Below are 19,098 nucleotides of genomic sequence, written 5' to 3'. Positions count from 1 at the left end.
TGTGATTACAAAATAATCTTTACTAATTTCTTATTTATTTAAATTAAAAAAGTTTAAGATAACATTTGGTAATATTGTTGCATACTGAAAATTGTTTGCGACGGCATGATAAACGTCTTACTTGTCTATACAAATCTTCTCCACCTGAGGGACGAGGACTTGCAGCATCCTCATGATTGTCTGTAGCGGCAGTTTCTGCTTCCATGTCTGAACCTGACAAACACCAACCAGTTTACGGTTAACAGATTACACCAACCAGTCTATGGTTAACAGATTACGCCAACCAGTCTACGGTTAACAGTTTACACCAACCAGTCTACAGTTAACAGATTAAAGCAACCAGTCTACGGTTAACAGATTAAAGCAACCAGTCAACGGTTAACTGATTACACAAAACAGACTACGGTTAACAGATTACGCCAACCAGTCTACGGTTAACAGATTACGCCAACCAGTCTACGGTTAACAGATTACGCCAACCAGTCTACGGTTAACTGATTACAATAACCAGACTACAGTTAACAGATTACACCAACCAGTCTACAGGTAACAGATTACAGAACTAGTCTATGGTTAACTGATTACAGTCTACAGGTTTACTAATAACACACTGTTAATGTGATTATGATGATAAGCCATCTCAGAAATTTGTGATTAAAACACTATACATAATAATGAAGCTATTACTGCAACTCACAGGAAATAAATTAAAATAAATTAACGTTCTAACAACATGGAGACACTATTTCTTAAAAGCTTGATATGTATAACTGGAAATAAGAATATTTTTAATAAAGGATGAAATCTGTAATTAGACATTTTACAACCAAAATTTGGCATAACATACATGGTTGAAATTCTGGTTTTCTAATGCTACTTTGTATCTTGTGTTTTAAAAACAACACTTTGAATGTTTCATCAAGAAAATTAAGTAGTTTTTAAGTAAACTAACCCATTCTGGCGTTGCCACCCATGACCCGGGTGCGATGGTTGATGATGATGACCTGACAATGGGTCCGCGAGGAGGCTGATGTTCTGGAGGATGGTGTTCTGGGGTAGATGCAGGACTTGAAGGTGGGGTCAACTGAAAAACACTTCACTAAATAACTGGAGATCTTTAATGCAAGTCAAGACAACTCTTTTCTTTCTGGGTTTGTTTTTTTTCAAATTCAGTTGGGTGCATTATCGGCATCTATTACAATGCCCACACATGAACAGAGTAAATTAGTTTTATATATTTTTAAAATTGCACTTAAATCATACTTCACTTTTGATGTTTCTAGCAATGTAAGCCAGTTCTAGCCATCTGTGTCAACCATAACATAACATATAATATTATCCTCTCAACCAATCAAAAGTGATGTTACTACACTGCATGGCTATTTAACATGGAAGCTGCTGGTAAATCTTGTAGACTACTAAACTTGAAACATTCTGAAACCCACATCTAAATTATTACAATTGCCTCAAGTAGTTATTCCGTACACCCAGATTTCCCCTGTTTGTTTTGGTATCATACCTTCTGAGCCAGCACGTTCTCACTCTCGGTAGGAGACTTCTTGCCCTCGTCTTCCAGTGGATCTTGGATCTCACTCGGCGGCTGGACACTTTCCGTTCCCGTGCATTCGGCGATCTCCTTCAATGTTTGTTTGTGGCTGTCATCTGGAGGCCCCTTCTCCGTCATCTTATCCAGACCTTCAAAACAGGTGTCTCTCACAGTACAGTTTGGCAATTCAACATGGTCTGCCTTTTTCAAACCATAGCAACCTGACATGCTATACTGGTTTTAAAGTGAATAACAAATCTAGAGATTTTGTATTTTTGGTTTAAAAAAAAAAAAAAATCTCACATGGTGTAATAAGAATTGAAAAAGAAATTTTTTCTGATTGTGTATATTGTCGAAAGTACACATGTAGATCACTGACATTTAACTAAGTAAAGAAGTCAGATTTTAAATCACATGTAACTTTGCAATAATATACTTTTAATGTTACTACAATTAAGCCACCTATCTAATACTACATTATAAATGTAGTGTACAAAAATTAAGTTTTAATCAAATAAATATTTGAAAGAAAGAATGAATGAATAAATGAATGAATGAATGTTTAACGACACCCCAGCATGAAAAAATGCATCGTCTATTGGGTGTTAAACGAAGGTAAATGCGAAAATGAAGTGATGATCATCATCAATATAAAAATTCAAAGCTTATATATGAAAAATCCAAACTTAGATAGAGAAACCAGACCAGTTTAATTGTAATCTGAAAATGTATCATGCAAAGGCCATCGTCAAGCAGCCTAGTACAGACAGTGATGTCAGCCAGAAAATGTCCATGCACAGAAGCCAAAAGCAAAAACACTGAGTCCAGATTTATGTTTCTTATTGTATACAGTGCAAAATACATTTAATTTAATGGTGTAAAAAAACCAAATAATTATTTGATGGAAATTAAAAACAATGAAACCCATCTACACTGGACACCGACGGGTACAAGTACAAAGTTCACGTTCAAGGAATATCCAGTTCAGAGAGGTTCTCTTCTATACTGAGAGGAACTGTGAAAAATGTCCAGTTTTGAGGGAATTCAGTTTACTGAGAGTTCAGTTTTCAGGTTTCACCGTACTTATATTATACAATAGTAATGTTTATGAACATATAGCCAACCAGAATAAGGTGAGCAGATATCTACTATTACTAGAGCTCTCATATGACAACATATCTAATCTTCAAGGACAGGGCTCGAACTTAACGAAGCAGTTGCCATCGTTGAGATATAAATTGCCGTAGGTCGGGAGCATCACTGATGGCACAATAGTGCCGTCGGTAAAGCTCCTCAATAATGTCAAAATGTTTACACCTGGTGTACATTAGCTACCAGTATATTACATTAGTACATTTAAAATATGTCTACATACAGCAAAATAACCTTTCAGTCGTATTTATTATTATTCTATAAAAGTCGTATTTATTATTATTCTATAAAAGTTGTGGGTTTTTTTCAAATGCCATGGGCAGACTTTAAATTGACGTCGGTGGGCTGTTTTACCCACAGCAATTTTGTTTTTAACTTGCCATGGGAGACAACTTCTTTAGTTTGAGTCCTGAAGGATCAGTTAAAAACTCAAATCTTTTACAGTGATGTGTTACGCATGTGTTTGAAAACGCATGCAGCCAGTGATGTGTTATGCATGTGTTTGAAAACGCATGCAGCCAATGATGTGTTACACATGTGTTTGAAAACACATGCAGCCAGTGATGTGTTACGCATGTGTCTGAAAATGCATGCGGCCAGCCACAATGAAATAATGGTATATGAACTATATGCCAAAATGCCAGCCGCAGACACATCAGATACATCAGTCATGTCCGTCTATATGAGCCTGAAGAGGCACCGATGTTCTGCTTCAGGTAACATGAGGTAGCCACCAACTTGTCAAACTTAGTCAAGTGGCTAAACTAGCTGACAAGAGTAAGAAGTGCAATTGTGTTAAAAAGAGAGAAAAATTTAACACATGCATGAAAAATGCTCACATACATACCCTTACCCACCCGTTTCTGACCTAACTCACAATTCCCACCCTTTGGGATCATGATAGATATTAATGGAATACCTGAAATAAGAAGTTAGTCACAGCAGCTAGTATAGCTTATTCTGTTAAATCGTCTCCTTTTTTTCATGGTGTTACAGTATGTGTCGATTTAACTGATGTATTAAAATAAATAAATTAAACAACAGAATAAAATGTGTATTTTTATTATTAAGGCCTCTGAAAATTGTGCAAACGGTAGTTACATTCGCACACTACTCAAGCTAGTCTAGTTACATTCGCACACTACTCACACTAGTCTAGTTTACATTCACACACTACTCAAGCTAGTATAGTTACATTTGCACACTACTCAAGCTAGTTTAGTTACATTCGCACACTACTCAAGCTAGTCAAGTTACATTTGCACATTACTCACGCTAGTCAAGTTACATTCGCACGTTACTCACGCTAGTCTAGTTACATTCGCACATTACTCACGCTAGTCTAAAGTAGTGTCGGAAATAGAATAAAAATGATTTTCATCAATTATTTCTTTCATATTAAACTGACAAGTAAATATTTTGTAAATACCTATTTAATGATACTCTACCTAATTTAGCATTTACTTGTCTGGACTCTCAATGATGTACAAGGTGGAGTTTACTCTTGAAATTAAAAGTAAGATGTCAGTAAACAGATGATTTGTGACCTTTATTGGAACAGACTATAAAACATTTTGATGATATGTCTCCATTTCATTTACCCATAAACAAACTTTTAATTTAAAACTGCAAGTTAACTGATTATTTTGAACTACAGCATAAATTATTAATTATGACCAGCATATTTAGTGAATATAAATTCAATATTAGTACATTAGAAATTTACACAATCTTGCAACAACTTAAAGGTGCTATATCATAGTTATATGTCAGCATCTGTTTGTGATAAAGATTCTCCAATAAAAATGTATTTTCTACTAGTAGATAAAATTATTTCCTATAATCGTTTATGAGCATATAGTTAAAGGTGTAGTTTTTAAATGTTAAAGCAAAATTTAATAAAAACATGATTTGCAATAGCTGTCATTATGCAACTTTGAGATAGCACCTTTAATACCGGTATAATGGATAACAAATTCAAAAGGGTTCTTGACAGTTTTGCTCAAAAGTTACTTATAAATGTCTACAAATATTTTGTTTTGGAGAGGAACAGGGTAAACTGTCATCAGAAACAGTCCCTCATATATTGTAACAGTAATGAAATTGACATATGTTGATAAAAATATATTATAGTCTGTTCCAATAAAGTGCAAAAATCACCTGTTTACTGACATCTTTATTTTAATTTCAAGAGTAAACACCACCTTGTACATCAATGAGAGCCAAAACATGTTCATGCTAAATTGGGTAGACTATCATTAAATAGATATTTACATAATATTTACTTGTCTGTTTAATATGCAAGAAATAATTGACGAAAATCATTTTTATTCTATTTCCGACAGTACTATAGTTACATTTGCACGTTACTCATGCTAGTCTAGTTTACATTTGCACATTACTCTCACTAGTCAAGTTACATTTGCACATTACTCTCGCTAGTCTAGTTTACATTCGCACACTACTCGCGCTAGTCTAGTTTACATTCGCACACTACCCACGCTAGTCTAGTTACATTCAAACATTACTCACGCTAGTCTAGTTTACATTCGCACATTACTCACGCTAGTCTAGTTACATTTGCATGTTACTCACACTAGTCTAATTACATTCGCACACTACTCACGCTAGTCTAGTTTACATTCGCACACTACCCACACTAGTCTAGTTACATTTGCACACTACTCATGCTAGTCTAGTTTACATTCGCACAGTACCCATGCTAGTCTAGTGACATTTGCATACTACTTACGCTAGTCTAGTTTACATTCGCACACTACTCACACTAGTCTAGTTACATTTGCACGTTACTCGCACTAGTCTAGTTACATTCACACGTTACTCATGCTAGGCTAGTTTACATTTGCATGTTACTCATGCTAGTCTAATTTACATTCGCATGTTACTCACGCTAGTCTAGTTAACATTAAATTTAGGGCATCATTTACAAGGAAACATTTTGATTTCGATATTTCTAGTCAATTGAAAACTGCTTAGCAACTACTGTTTAATGCTTTAAAATTGTGTAGCAATCTCTAAAACATATGTAGCGAATCACAACACAATACTGAACAAAATTTACACGGTCATGACAGGTTACGCAAAAATAAAGATGAATTTGTGTTTGCGTAACTTCTAAAAGGTTTACCCCAGTTTTAAGTTCTCAGAGGCTTGTCAACTTATGATATGTATTGCATGCTGTTAGTTGACATATGACAAGACAGTCAAGATAGAAGACAAAGACGTATCTATTATATTCGGAGGGTTAAATATAGATAAAAATATACCGTGCATTGGTAATTTGTTATATAATAATATATGGTGTAGACAGTAAGAAATTATTGTGTTGCTTAAATGACAAGATGTGGGTTGGTTTGTATAATTAGAGCCTACATAGCAACTATTGTTACTTTTATGGTGTAAAACATACAAAATTTAATACAACAATAAATGTTAAGACAGTCCATGCAGATGCTTTCAAAATAAAAACTGCAAAATGTGAACATGGACAGTTATATAATGTGACTGAATGTCTTATTATACGTTAAACTGCAAAACTTGAAATAGCAATAATACAGCAGGTATTAAAGATATGACAGTTATATAATGTGACATAATGTTTGATTATACATTAAACTGTATAACTTGAAGTTTCAATAATACAGAAGGTATTAGAGGCATAACAGTTATATAATATGACAGAATGTTTTATTTTATGTTAAACAGCAAAACTTGAAGTTTCAATAATATAGCCAGGGTTCATGCGACCGGGTGAAGTGAGCCCAAACTTCGCTCTGATTATCCTGACTTCGCCATGCCAGTCACCGTAAGGCGAAATCTGTGTCGCCTTTTTAAAAATCACTTGCAATGTACATAATCACAGATGAATGGTAAAGAACTTGAGGAACATTTATTCATAGATAATAATTAAGTGTGAAGTGTCTGAGAGTTTGAAGAGAGACTGGCGCCACAAACTCATGCAACAGGCTCACAGACGGTCTAGCGCAGACAACACCCATGTCTGGCACTAATAGTAGGCCTAAACGTGCTGCTGACTGTTGAAGCGTATTGTCAGGTGAATGTGCTAGAAATTGTACATGGGTGGGGATCTAGACTATGGTGAGTGAATTCTTTTAGAGAGTTTGGGTCATACTCCACCAGAAAATACATTGAAAAAATTATTCGTTTTCAGCAGCAGACCTGGATGTGAAAACAAAAAGTGGGGAGTAGTTAACTAGTTTTACGTAGACTTTGTCATAATGAATAAATTCAACATACAAAACAGACGTCGAAATAATAAAATAATACAGGCGAACCTTTCTTTGCAGATTTTTAATTGATAGTCACTCATAATAAGCGGTGACCTGTCCTACAAACCCAGAGGCCACTTAAACTGTATCCCCAAGTCTCTAAAGTACTCGTGTTAAACAGCCACTGTACATAAATTCTATAAAAAAAAGTTATTATTTTAAACAGTGACAAGGTGCAGCAAATAAGCAATTTTTACATCTTCACAGATATTAGTACCCATTTAGTGTGACAACTTCACAGTGTATCAAGAAAGAAAGAAATGTTTTTTATTTAACGACGCACTCAACACATTTTATTTACGGTTATATGGCGTCAGACATATGGTTAAGGACCACACAGATTTTGAGAGGAAACCCGCTGTCACCACATAGGCTACTCTTTTACGACAGGCAGCAAGGGATCTTTTATTTGCGCTTCCCACAGGCAGGATAGCACAAATCATGGCCTTTGTTGAACCAGTTATGGATCACTGGTCGGTGCATGTGGTTTACACCTACCCATTGAGCCTTGCGGAGCACTCACTCAGGGTTTGGAGTTGGTATCTGGATTAAAAAACCCATGCCTCGACTGGAATCCGAACCCAGTACCTACCAGCCTGTAGACCGATGGCTAACCACGACGCCACCGAGGCCGGTTCATACACAGTGTATCAATTAAGAAACTGACTGTAGAACGCATTTAATTGTCTCTGGGTAATCTACGGTTAACCATGGTAGATTAATTTACTAGGACAATACTCTACTTGGAGTAGTTATTAAATGAAATGAATGTGACATGTGGAAAGGTGATTTGAAAAAAACCCTACAGAGCACATATCCATCAATTAGCCGTACAGACAGTGAAAAAAAAAAAAAAAAGTTGTAAAAGTTGCACCTGTATTAAGATAACTTCTTTTTTTTCTTCTTTTTTTTAAATTAAAAATTCGAGTCTCCAAGTCTAAAATTTGAGAGAGAAGTGACTTCGCTCTATGATTTTGGCCTGATAGCAGGTATTAAAGATAGGACAGTTGTATAATATGATGGAATGTTTCATTCCATTCAAACAATGTTTCCAGACTGACCTGAACCTTAGTGGCCTTTCTATTAAACAGGTTAGGCTGCCTATAGTGAGAGACTACTGCCTAAGACACCAGTATTAACAATACATTTTCAAAATCACAACAATCAATGACCAAAAACAGCAACAACATCACCAACAACACAAAGCAATATGATCATTCATAACACAATTATCATAACTGCAGATACAAATTACTGTGAAAAGATTTCTGTAACAAACGGATCAACTAGGTCCAGCTTACGTGGAGTGGCTGCTAGTGTTGTTTTCAGCGTCCCTGGTTCTGCCTCTGCAGCCGGGAGTGCTCCCTCCATGGTCTGTGGTTCGCGGGTATCAAGAGGGGGTGCGGCAAACTTCTTGCCGCGCTTCGTCAGAGCCTTGGCAATAGCACTGTGATCTGTAGGAAGGTTGGCTAACTGATGAAATACGTTTCTCTTCCGGATGATCGTGTATACCAGATTGGAATTACCTAAATATAAACAAAAGTCATTAACCTTTAGACTACTGGATTAATTTTTAACAAAAACCACGTTGAGTGGGTACAAGTTTATAATTTTTACTCACATATATTCACTTAAATGTTTTATAAATACATGAAATAAAGTTCATATATGAATCGGTAGGTATTATTTTCGTGTCTTTTTTTGTAATTTTTATTATTTTAGATCGGCTAATGGTGATTAAAATTAGGCAAAAAATCGAAAAAGTTGCGTTTACCTACGGGCATTTGTGGCCAGCTGTCTAGTATTTATGTCCATTATTCCCGATAACTGTGGTTTTCTGACCAGATTTTTTTTTTAAACCCGAACTACGATTCATATTGCAATATTTGGTAATTTTCGTTGTTGGTAAAACGATCAAATTTATTATCAAATTAGCTGTCACAATCAGCTATCGATCCCTGAAAATGACCGCGACGTGCCGCCATTGTTGTCAAGCGAAAATACTTTCCAAAAATCACTTTTTGAACTCAAAAGTTAAAGGTATTTTCAAATGAAAAAAATCAAAACAAAAGCCACCATTTTGAAGAAAAAAAAAATTCTTTAATTATATTTCCGTTTCCGGTGAGTGTCGTGTGCAAAACGGCAGGAAACATGAATTGGGGAATGCACTGTATACAGTGTACAGTATATCGACTGACGTGACGTCGGGCGAGATATCTCGCCTGCAGTACTCAGAAGGTTAAGGTGTGATGCCATATAACACAAACATGAATGTCATATAACCACTTGTATATTTAATGACAAATGAAATGAACATAGATTTAACATTTAACATTTAACAAAACTAAATATTATTGTATAAAATAATTAAAAATCAATATATGTCATGTTAATTATACTTAATAAAATAGGAATTGATTTTAACAGCTTCTGACAATTTTATATCTTTGAACCTGCTCTTAGTCATTAAACAGCTGGACTAAAACAGTTCATATTAGTTTTCTGTCATTAAAACCATTCTTAGTAAAGTTATTATAAATAAATTAATATAAACATGCAATACAAAAATAACTATGGCATATTAATGATAATTTAAGCAAGGCTTCTATTTTTCCGCTACCGAGATAAGTTTAAAATAAAAGCCCAACTACAGTTCCTATCAACAGGGAAACTGTGCTCACCATCAAACTGATACTGGATGATGTTGTTGAAGACTTCCAGCAGGAAGAACACCAGGTGGTGATTGGTTGGACTGGCGTACAGGAACCAGGGCGTGCTAAACGCCTGTAAGTACAACAAACAATCCATAAATAGAAACACAGGCTTAACAAACTCATATCGTACACAGTATCAGTCCAATACAAGCCAAAAACACAAGGGAATGACAATATATATATATTTGAAAAGAAACTTGAATTGTAATTGGACACAAATCACTGTTTAATTTATTGCGTATTGCACATATATGTACCGGTATTGTTTTCTCTCTGAAATCGTCTTTATGTAATAGGTTAGCTGTTCCATATACCCATTTTGGACTGCTAATGACATAAAGTTTAGGCTTCAAAATAATAATTAATCAAATATTTGTTAAAATGTGTGAAATAGTTTCAGTTTGAGAAATGAAGTCAGTGATAGATGCTACACACACCTATAATATAAATAACACTATTTTATAAACAACATTATATTATAAATAACACTACATTATAAACACTACACTATAAATAACAGGTTATAAATAACACATATTAAACAGCACTACATTATAAAGACATTATAAACACTATATTATAAACATTACATTATAAACAATGCTATATTATAAACAACACTACATTATAAACAACACATTATAATCAGAAAAGAAACCCACCTCCAACAGGTGCAACATCTTCGTACTGGCAACCATAGACAAAGTCTTTAAGTAGGGAGACACTGCAAACAAAAACAAAAACAAAAATGTTGATTTTCCTATTTAGTTTTCTTTTTGTACATCAATACCTAAACCTACTAAACATACAGGAAGAAATTATCATTGTAGCAATTACTAGTACTGGCATTCTTATTGAACCAGAAAGTATGGCTGTAAACCTGATTACACAATTGTTCAGTTCATATGCTCTTATTATTAATGTGATTTGGGTAAAGTAGAAAGAATAGTGGTAGGAAAATTTATTTTAAACGAAATGTTCAAACTGAAATGCTCAGCCATACAGAGGCTTACGTAAAATCAAACTTAATTTCATTAATGTTTACTGCACTGCATTTTTTTTTTTTCACAATTCAAATTCACAAAGTGCAGTGTTTTTTTCATTTACAGAGTATAAAACTATTGTATTTTTTAAAACTATTTTACCGTTAACAATGATAGTGAGAAGACAGTCAAACAGAGGCTGGAGACGCTGGTGGCCAGTTGTAATGATCTTGTGAAACACCTACAAAATAACATTGATCCAATTCACGTCAACAAAGGGTACTTAATACATAATACAGGTACAAACGCCATCTATTCCCAACTCATATAAGATGTTTATTACATAAATATATGAAACAAAATTAATAAACACAGCAAAAACGTTATGCTCCATAATATGTTACTTTGGTGAACTATATGTTATCTCTAAAAAATATGAATATCAAAAACGTCCTTATTTTTGCAGTAGACTTGACATGTGTCACATCAAATGTTAAAAATGCTAATATAGAAGACTAACACAAATGAAAACTAGAGGTGAACAACTTACTATGATAAGGAAATCTGCATGTGTGCCAGTGAACACTGGAATATCCATGGGTACTCGGACAGTGTACGGCTTGTTGAGACGGACGCCAAAGTTCCTCTCCCCACTCAGTAAGAGGAGAATGAATACACCGATGTGCATCAGGCCAACTCGCGCTGTCAGAATCAACGAATGAATGTTTAATGACATCCGGGAGAAATACATCGGCTATTGGGTGTCAAACTAATGTAAATACATCGGCTATTGGGTGTCAAACCAATGTAAATACATCGGCTATTGGGTGTCAAACCAATGTAAATACATCGGCTATTGGGTGTCAAACTAAGGTAAATACATAGGCTATTGGGTGTCAAACTCATGTAAATACTTCGGCTATTGGGTGTCAAACTCATGTAAATACATCGGCTATTGGGTGTCAAACTCATGTAAATACATCGGCTATTGGGTGTCAAACTCATGTAAATACATCGGCTATTGGGTGTCAAACCAATGTAAATACATCGGCTATTGGGTGTCAAACTAAGGTAAATACATTGGCTATTGGGTGTCAAACCAATATAAATACATCGGCTATTGGGTGTCAAACGAAGGTAAATACATCGGCTATTGGGTGTCAAACTAAGGTAAATACATCGGCTATTGGGTGTCAAACTAAGGTAAATACATCGGCTATTGGGTGTCAAACCAATGTAAATACATCGGTTATTGGGTGTCAAACTAAGGTAAATACATCGGCTATTGGGTGTCAAACTATGGTAAATACATCGGCTATTGGGTGTCAAACTAAGGTAAATACATCGGCTATTGGGTGTCAAACTATGGTAAATACATTGGCTATTGGGTGTCAAACTAAGGTAAATACATCGGCTATTGTGTGTCAAACTAATGTAAATACATCGGCTATTGGGTGTCAAACCAAGGTAAATACATCGGCTATTGGGTGTCAAACTAAGGTAAATACATCGGCTAATGGGTGTCAAACCGGTTTCTAGACGTTTCGTACCCAAACCCGTTCGTACCATACCGTTTCGTAACCACTAGCATACCAGTTCGTAACCAATTAAATAATGTCATACATTACACCTAACATTAATTTTTTTTTTTAAATACACAATATGTTATATTACAAACATATTGTAACATTTAGCAAAACATTTGTTGTAATAATCACTCAGTATCTTTTATAAGCATTAAATGAGCAATTATGTACTGTGCATCACTGAAGCATGCCGTTTCGTAACCAAAAAGCATACCTTTTCGTAACCAAAAAGCATACCTATTCGTAGCCAAAGAGCAATTCTTTTGTCTTGTAATTTGGTGTCGATTCCACATGCAGCGATGGTGTTTATTGTTATGCATAACCGTTCCGAGATATTGATTGGAATATTTCGCAAGACCGATCGTCTCTTCGTACGTATATATGCTCAAAACAAAAACATTCATACATGCACACGTACTTACGTGCGCACACGCACGCACATATAACAAAAATATAATAAGATCATATATCCCATGTTTTTGGAATGTGGACTTTTTTTTAGGTCTAATAATGCCTACATTGTCCGATATAATACATTTTTGATAGAAGAATACAACTTTTTGTTTTAATTTATCCATTTGCTTTAACACATATTTAGTATCTGTCGCAACATGTCCAATCTGCTTTTTGCTTAGTCCGAACGGACGTAGAAAGTAATGTGTTTGAAATATATCAACAAATAAGATGATTTCGCTTGACATGATTCTTCGTGATAATTTCTAATCGCTAATTATTAAAATGAAGTTGGCTTGGATTTTTGTTGTTTTGTTTTTCATTAAATAACATGTACAAATGTGGGTACGAACTGGTATGCCGATGTTCCTCTGGTTACGAACTGGTATGCCTTTGGGTACGAACTGGTATGCTTTTGGGTATGAACCGGTATGGTACGAAACAACCTGATACCTGTCAAACCAATGTAAATACATCGGCTATTGGGTGTCAAACTAAGGTAACTACATCGGCTAATGGGTGTCAAACCAAGGTAAATACATCGGCTATTGGGTGTCAAACCAAGGTAAATACATCGGCTATTGGGTGTCAAACCAAGGTAAATACATCGGCTATTGGGTGTCAAACCAAGGTAAATACATCGGCTATTGGGTGTTAAACCAAGGTAAATACATCGGCTATTGGGTGTCAAACCAAGGTAAATACATCGGCTATTGGGTGTCAAACTAAGGTAAATACATCGGCTATTGGGTGTCAAACTAAGGTAAATGCAAAAAAAAATAGTTCCCTGTGAGAAATGAAAAACAACTTTGAGATGTAGATAACATTAACCAACGTAATAATAATTTTTAAAAGTAACAATTTAAGCAAACAACAACAAACCTATATTAAACATACATCTGCTTAAAAAGACCACCCTACACTTCTTCAAATATTCTAATACAACCAAATATAGCATAAACTGACTTGGCATAATCTGTCCAATAGTTTATATATGCAAGCTGATGTAAAACACAAACATTAAGTTTGGAGATGTTCACATGCATGTAATCCAATTGTAATATCAACTACAGAACGTGATGTTAATTAAGTGGGCGGGACGTAGCCCAGTGGTAAAGTGCCTGCTCGATGCACGGTCGGTCTGGGATCGATCCCCGTTGGTGGGCCCATTGGGCTACTTCTCGTTCCAGCCAGTGCACCACAACTGGTATATCAAAGGCTGTGGTGTGTACTACCCAGTCTGTGGGATGGTGCATATAAAAGATCCCTTGCTACTAATCGAAAAAAGTAGCCAATGAAGTGGCGACAGCGGGTTTCCTCTCTCAATCTGTGTGGTGGGCCATACCATGGTAATGATTTAAGCCAGGATGTGACATTCCGACTCTTATGATCTCCTTCACTAAAAATCCTTTTTAAATGGAATTGCAGTTTTATCATTTATAGACCCATTACATATAGTAGTATAAGCATGTCAGGCCTAAGTTTGTTTTTGTAAAATAATAATGACTTATAAAGTGAAAAGTAAAATGTGCCAGGACGTGACGAAAATGGACATCACTTTTTTAACATTGCAGTAAATTCCAAAACTCTGCTCTCTTGATAGAATGTTTGATTATTGAAATACACTGTTCAACACAATATCCAGTCTATTTCTAAATGCTGTACATCAAGTTACTAAAAAAATATTCTTTATGATGTAACATTTACCGTATATCTTCGCCTATAAGTCGAATTTTTTTCACCCAAAAATTATTTTATAACTTGGGGGGTCGACTTATAAGAGGGTAAAACAATTTCACCAAAAAATATTACTGTTTTGGGGATTATTTTACAAGTTTTATTGTTGAAGTATGCCATGTATTTATACTCAAATATGTTAATTTGACACATTTATTTTTTATAACCTTTTTTTTTTTGGCATTAGAACGGTTTTCGTTATGCGAAAAGGCGTACGATCTCACTCACATGCCAAGACAACAGTCCACTTAGTTAAATTAACAGTCATCACTAATAGTAAAAATGTAAACAATACTAACTACCTGTTGCCTGAGTTTATTTTGAAATCTGGTCACTGGCATTAATGGTTGTTCAAACAATGTTTTGGCGGTAATTAAACTTCATGAATATTACTGAGCTTTCCCTTAAAATAGACTGATCTCTGCAGTTCACTATCTAGAGCAATAGGGACACATCATTTGGTACAAAAACCAGTGTACTTTCCAGAGTTATCCTCCTTACATGTATTAATATGGCGGCAAAACGTGATACTTTCAGTTTTATCGTAGTGATCTGTTGGCAGTGTTTATAAATAAAGTTGTTGTCTGTGCACAAAACCATCTGTACAGTACCATACAGTAACAGTCAAACAGCTTTCACTCTCTACTAAGGGAATATTTCGTTTTGATGCTATGTAATAATGATAGTTTGATTGGAATAGTCTGAATATATTGCGATGTACAAAACGTGAAAACCGAAGTTTGTAAAATAATTTTCTTTTGTTCAAATATTGTACATTATTGTTCTCATGTGCTGAAAATAAGAAATATTTCAATATTTATAAGTTGTTTTTCATGGGTCGACTTATAAACGGGTCAATAAAAAAATACGTTTTCAGGGCTTGAAATTAGGGACTCGACTTATAGCCGAGATCGACTTTCAGTACAAGCCAGGACGTGACGAGCCAGGACGTGACTTTTTGTCCAGTTCACTTATACAACTAATAAATGACATGTATATCAAATACTACTTATGAAACACTATTAATTTATGAAATAATGATATTTACTTGTTTTGAGTGTTTTTATCATCAAAATAAGTGCATAAAGTCCTAATCAATTAAACTGTTATTGTCCAAAAAAAAGAGTTCTCATACAATATTTATATAATATACTTTTATAACCAATGACCATACTGTCAACAACATTGTTTATCTTGATGTTGCTAAGTCTAGTGATTTTTGTCTTACCTTTACATTGCAAAAAGATGAAGTATTGGTATAACTTTTCCGTTGGCTACGGCATTAACTTTAGCTCAACATTGATTGTACAAATGTAGCTACATTTGTCATAAATTACATGTCCTGCATCAGTAAAGCTTCATTTATAGTTCTATCTATGAATGTTCACCTCAGTCCAGTCAAAATTAGTTTTTCAACTTTATTATTTTAAAATTTTAATTTAATTTGTTTATTAATTTTTTTAATGTTTTAAAAACATTTTTAACATGCATTGAGATAGATATCTACAGATGCACTATCAATGACATTGAATAAGTTTATGGTACGCTAGACATTTAACTTTGTAGAATTCTTGTTTGCAATTTACCATATGTTTTACAATTAATATATTATTATATTTTGCTTTTTGTTGGTATTTTTATGATCATCTGATTTAATTGGAATTCAGAATATGAACCCCAGTCAGTACAGAAAGTGTAGTTTTTGGACAGTTTCTTCTTTCTGTTCATCATTCATTATCTGATAGGCCAAACTATCAACAGTGTATATTAATATAAACTGTTGATGGATGACAATAGCAAACATCTCAACGACATAATTAATTTGAATTCCCCCAACCCAAGTTTATCTTCCACATATATCTTTATCAATTACATCCTTCACTGGAGAAATGTTGGTTTATATATTCCAATTCATGTTTGGATATCTGTATCTGCCAAGGAATAAACGTAAGATTTAGTAGCACATTGTATTTGAACAATTCTTTGACTCAATATTTACTGTATTTGTACACCAGTTTGGATTCACAAAATGAAACATTTTGTATAAATACAATATTTTTTTAATTTGTGGATTATCAATAATTCATTGTTTGGTCAAAACAGAATTAATTGGTAATATTATTTTTGTATCTACATAAATCCATTTTAAATATTCGAACATGCTCCTCTGAACGTCCAGTTTCTCCATTTTCTATTCTCTACGGTGAGAGCAAAAATATTGAAAATAAAAGTAATTTCTTTTAGGTACATGTGCATTATCTAGTCAGTTTGCCAATTTCTCTATATACAGAGATATAATACATTTTTAATCTTTACTCAGTTTTAACATGCCATCTTAAATGTCACGTCCTGGCTCAAAGTTTGAGGTTGTTATTTTAATCATTTAATACAACCAGTCATCATTATACCTGTTATTTATACTTGGAACATTGAGAAGAAGGAAAATTAAAAAGGATTTTTATTTGTGAAAAATAATTTTTAAATAAAACTAACTTTTATATGTCAAATCAGCCAGGACGTGACATTATATATTTTGAAAAATAATTTAATATACTAATTATGATATGAAAGAAGGCAAAATAGTATTTTCATATGCAGTATATTTTAGATATGATGTTCTGATACCTAATTTTTAAATTTCACATAACAGTAATGAAATATTACAAAAAAACAAATGTCACGTCCTGGCTTAGAAAAATTATTTTTTCAAATAAAACTGTCATTAAAACCCATAAAACATAAGTGAATTGGCAGTAAAAGTATATTTGTATGTGCTGTGCTTAAGGATGTTAACTTTAAGCTATACTAAAAACTTAGTTTAACAAATCATTTTGAAATTTCCACACCCATGGACCAAATACCACGGAATGGCCCTGGTCCATAACAATATGCCATATAACCTTAAATAAAATGTGTTGAGTGTGTCATTAAATAAAATATTTCGTTCCTTTTTTTTTTGATGTTAATTAATTATTGTACTACCAGTGTTTCATAAATTATTAAGTTACTCACACTGATCTGCACGCGCATCGTTCAGGAAATAGAGGATGGGAACCAAAACATCCAACACATCACTGCTCTTCAAAACATAGAACATGAACTTCTGAAAACAGAACCACCAATGATTATAATACAAGATACATTTTGCTGTACTTAGGATACACAATATACTGCCGACATTGTTGTTGGTTGTATTCAACCACAAATAGATTTTGTAAATGTTAATTTGTTATCACTCAAAGCAATCGGTAAAACATTACAATGAAAGTTTTACAAAGTATTGTACAGTCAAACCTGCTCAAGTGGCCACCTCAATGAAGCAGCCACCTCAACGAAGCAGCCACCTGCTTTTAGTAGTAACTTTCCATTCCTCAAAATCATCTAACATTGTATAAAATGACCTGTATTCAAGGCCAACTTTGGAAGCTTCCTTTGGTGACTGCTTAACATGGGCTTGTTTATACTTGTATATTAATAATACTTAAAAATGTGGATTATTGAGCCTTACCTTGTTAATGTCACACATCTTCCAGAACAGGACGAGTAGTTCCTGGTGGAACTGAATTTTCTTACACGAACCCGGTAGATATGTCTGAGTCAGCGGGTTATTCAGTAGGCGTGTGATGCCTTTCAAGATGAAACCAAAATCCTGCAAATAAAGGTAAAAGAGAAGCAATTTCAATGCTGCATACTGTACTTTTGTGTTTTGTTAATGCATGCACGAATATACACACACAATATCTTAGTGACATACACATGCATGTAAACAAGAACACCTGTAACACACTCACACTCCATCACCAAACCAAACACACACATAGTAGGCTTCCTAACCTAGAATACCCAGTGGATGCTTATTAATATAAAAATAATTAAAACTACACACAAACTATTTACAGCATTTGTCTCCTGTTTTATTTATTTAATGGTACATTTAAGTAGTCTGTAGTGTATTGTTTACAAAGATAATAAATTTGTTTGTTTGGAATGACAGGGTAAAAGTTATTTTCTGTAAAGCCAACAAGTAGAGGACTTTGTTAAGGTATCTGTTACCTCCTCTCTATGGACTCTCGACAGATAGTTCACAAACAGATTGTCCGGGCCTCCACTCTGTAACAGACAAACATTCAGTTACTGTACAACTTGAATGTATTTTTGCTCTCAATTAAAAGTAAACACTTTTTTAAAAACAAGCAGTTATCCATTCCGCAATATAAAATCATTCAGGTATATTTTACTCTTCAATAAAAATCAAACAGTTTACATGAAAATAGCAGTTATGTAGATTTTCTTAGTATTACATGATCCATCAATAAAGAAAAAAAAATAACAATGGTAATGAATAATGTAACATTCAATTCCTGTTGCACGATTATATTTTATATATTCAGCTAATATATCATTATATGATCCATCAATAAAGAAAAAACAACAATGATAATGAATAATGTAACATTCAATTCCTGTTAAACGATCATATTTTATATATTCAGCTAATATATCACTAATCATAAACATTAGCAAGCAGCAAATATTAACAGAAGTTAAAAGGTTTTTTTAGTCAGTATATAATATTCATTACTACTGAATTGTTGAATACTAAATTAATATTCTTTT

The 19,098-nt window shown here is 33.9% G+C and overlaps 1 protein-coding gene across 1 annotated transcript in view; it reads right to left on the bottom strand.

Moving 5' to 3' along the window:
- Positions 1 to 19,098, bottom strand: part of LOC121378332 (protein HID1-like) — a 44,691-nt gene that overhangs the window by 11,088 nt on the left and 14,505 nt on the right. Inside the window, exons 9-19 of the mRNA XM_041506452.1 lie at positions 18,535 to 18,591; positions 17,990 to 18,130; positions 17,494 to 17,584; positions 11,256 to 11,407; positions 10,868 to 10,946; positions 10,385 to 10,446; positions 9,690 to 9,792; positions 8,310 to 8,534; positions 1,520 to 1,695; positions 953 to 1,084; positions 122 to 213 (exon numbers count right to left, since the gene is read on the bottom strand). Of these exons, the coding sequence (XP_041362386.1) occupies positions 122 to 213; positions 953 to 1,084; positions 1,520 to 1,695; positions 8,310 to 8,534; positions 9,690 to 9,792; positions 10,385 to 10,446; positions 10,868 to 10,946; positions 11,256 to 11,407; positions 17,494 to 17,584; positions 17,990 to 18,130; positions 18,535 to 18,591 (1,310 nt within the window). The remainder of the gene's footprint in view (positions 1 to 121; positions 214 to 952; positions 1,085 to 1,519; positions 1,696 to 8,309; positions 8,535 to 9,689; positions 9,793 to 10,384; positions 10,447 to 10,867; positions 10,947 to 11,255; positions 11,408 to 17,493; positions 17,585 to 17,989; positions 18,131 to 18,534; positions 18,592 to 19,098) is intronic.

Source organism: Gigantopelta aegis, chromosome 8, assembly GCF_016097555.1.
Source record: "Gigantopelta aegis isolate Gae_Host chromosome 8, Gae_host_genome, whole genome shotgun sequence".
Taxonomy (NCBI): Eukaryota; Metazoa; Mollusca; class Gastropoda; order Neomphalida; family Peltospiridae; genus Gigantopelta; species Gigantopelta aegis.
This window is presented reverse-complemented; position numbering and strand designations above follow the sequence as displayed.